The 2,500-nt window shown below is 44.0% G+C and overlaps 1 protein-coding gene across 2 annotated transcripts in view; it reads right to left on the reverse strand.

Annotated features, from left to right (window-relative positions):
* The window catches only part of sema3fa (sema domain, immunoglobulin domain (Ig), short basic domain, secreted, (semaphorin) 3Fa), a 50,410-nt gene that overhangs the window by 45,840 nt on the left and 2,070 nt on the right, over positions 1 to 2,500 (reverse strand). For both annotated transcript variants that reach the window (XM_031568275.2, XM_031568274.2), the window contains exon 2: positions 2,280 to 2,431. In XM_031568275.2, coding sequence (XP_031424135.1) covers positions 2,280 to 2,391 — 112 coding nt within the window. In that variant the 5' untranslated portion in view covers positions 2,392 to 2,431. The remainder of the gene's footprint in view (positions 1 to 2,279; positions 2,432 to 2,500) is intronic.

Here is a 2,500-nt window from a genome sequence, read left to right on the forward strand (position 1 = left end):
TTCCTCCCTTGCATTTCTGGGCTTTGTGCATGTGTCCTGGCATCGCTCTCAATCCTTGGTTTTACTGGATCTATGTGTGGCAATGTGCAATGTGCACGTCTCAGTGCATGCATCTCAACACGGGTGAGAATTACAGAAGGGTGCCTTTTGTACATTTACTTGAGATACACCATACTGACCTATGCGTTTCAAAGACGTAGGTTAAATAAATGAAATATCTAGATGATATGCCTACTATTTTATGCATGTTTCTACTCTGTATTTGCAAGTGTGTGTGTGTGTGTGTGTGTGTGAGAGAGAGAGTGAAAGAGTGTGTGTGTGTGTGTGTGTGTGAGAGAGAGAGAGAGAGAGAGAGAGAGAGAGAGAGAGAGAGAGAGAGAGAGAGAGAGAGAAAGACTGGTGTGACTGTGTATCTAGGTGTAGAACAAAGCTCTATCCACTGACTTGCCAATTCACTTCCATTCAGAGCCACTACTCCAGAACACAAATGTAGATAAGACTGGGCAAAGTCTATTCTTTGGTTAACCATCATAATGGTCATCCAACACCCACCCCCTCATTCCTTTGGGGAGATTTGCTAGGACTTTCACATGGCAGTCAGGGACATATATTATGTCTTCAAATGAGATCATTTATACCATTCTTTTGCGCAGACTACATTTCTTTGAAGGACATGACCTTTGAATGTCCTTTGGAATGGACAAATTGAGATTCCACTTGTGGACATTGATTCTGTCAGTTTGTCTCTGGTCACACCACTACTGATAGGTAGTTTACATGCTGAGTGACAGTTGATAAGCCAGAGCATGGCCACATGGGACACATAGCAGACTGACGGTATTCACTAGGTCTATTGATAATTGAGTTCCTAAGCTCAACAAGTTCTAGCTTATCATTCAAACCTCTTGAACACTGCATTCGAAAGAGCTAGTCAAATAAAAGGCTTTTCGTTTCATGGTAACCACTGAAAGCCCAGTTCGTCGACATACCACAGCGCTTTTGTCGTGGAATTGCAGGGGACAACATTTCGACCTGAATATATTCAGGTCATGGAAAACTGCAACGTTATCACCTGAAGTGGAGGAAAAGTGTTGCTCTTAGAAACCAATTAAAAGGAAAAAGCAGGGCGAGGAACTCAATAAAAAGCAATTTAAAACGAAAACGATTGCTGGGAGCGGTTAGAGGAGGCAGTAGACTGTGAAATCTCTCTTTGATGAGAAAGCAAAAAAAACAGACAGGTTAGCAGGAGCACAGAGGCACCTCACAGCACCTCGCCCCTCCTCAGCCCCGACACAGCTCTCCGGACCCCACCGCACGACGAGTTGATCACTGAGCCAACAGAAAAAACCCTTTAAACCCAACCCTTCAAATCCTCAAGGATGCACTCTGCCCATTTTCCCATTCTTCCTCACAGATTTCTATTCATTCTCAGTGTGATGACTCACTGCACTGCAAAAAAAAAAAGTCAATAAAAGGTGGAAGGGTGTTTTTATCTAAGGAGAATATTCAATATCAGGTTACACTGACTGTAAACCCAAAGAAGGAACACCACTCCATAAAGGGTAGCATGGACACTTGCAGTTCCTGCATGCCTATCTGAACATGCACACGCTGGTCACATCAATGCTTCGTAATGATTCAAATCAGGAATAGCAGGCAAGCGTTTGCCTTCCCAAATCATCTATTACACAGAGCAGACTTACGAACCTTCTTCTGATACAACTTTACTCCTTGATCAAAGTACTTTCAAACTCACCAACACATTACTGGCAATCATTCTGCATACAAAAGCAGTCAAATAGCCGGCCAAATGTACTGAAATACTCACACGCTAGAGAAAGCTCAAAGCACAATGGTTGGCATGTGTTTGAGCTGAAGTGGAATTTTTCGATTCACTGATCGACTGACTCACACTAAGGCTTCACTCCTTTTCCAAATAGATCAGTTCCTGAAACCAATTCTCCCTTGGGAGTCAGCACTGTCATGATTCAGCAGTTTGTTCAGGAAAATGTTTGGTCCAGTCATGCCGAGGAACAGCCCGTGGCAAGGCACAAATACCGTAGTATCGCTTCCGGACAGCAAGATAGTGAGTATCAGCACAATTTACTGCCTATACCCTCCATTTCCACCACAGCGCTCACAGTAACTAGAACCACCTGTGGATATAAGCCAGAAGCCATCTCTGGGTTGCCGCTTATGTTAGCCGACCAAACCATCCACCACATGAGTATTAAGCATAACCCAAAACGTACAGTGTGAGAAAAGTAAGTCATCCTTACCTTTGAAGGACAGGAAAACTCTAGGAGCTGAGACGGGGTTGCTGTGTGAGGGATGGGTCACTAGCAAGAAGACCGTCAAGGTCTCCAGGACCAACCATCCAAATGGCAACATGGTCTGTCAGGGACCAAACACACAGGAATAGCAGACAACCCTGCAAATGCAATGAGAGAAAACAAGTCAGCAACGTATTAAAATAGAACTTGACACTCAGAGAGAGCCA

This window comes from Clupea harengus, chromosome 5 (assembly GCF_900700415.2).
Source record: "Clupea harengus chromosome 5, Ch_v2.0.2, whole genome shotgun sequence".
NCBI lineage: Eukaryota > Metazoa > Chordata > Actinopteri > Clupeiformes > Clupeidae > Clupea > Clupea harengus.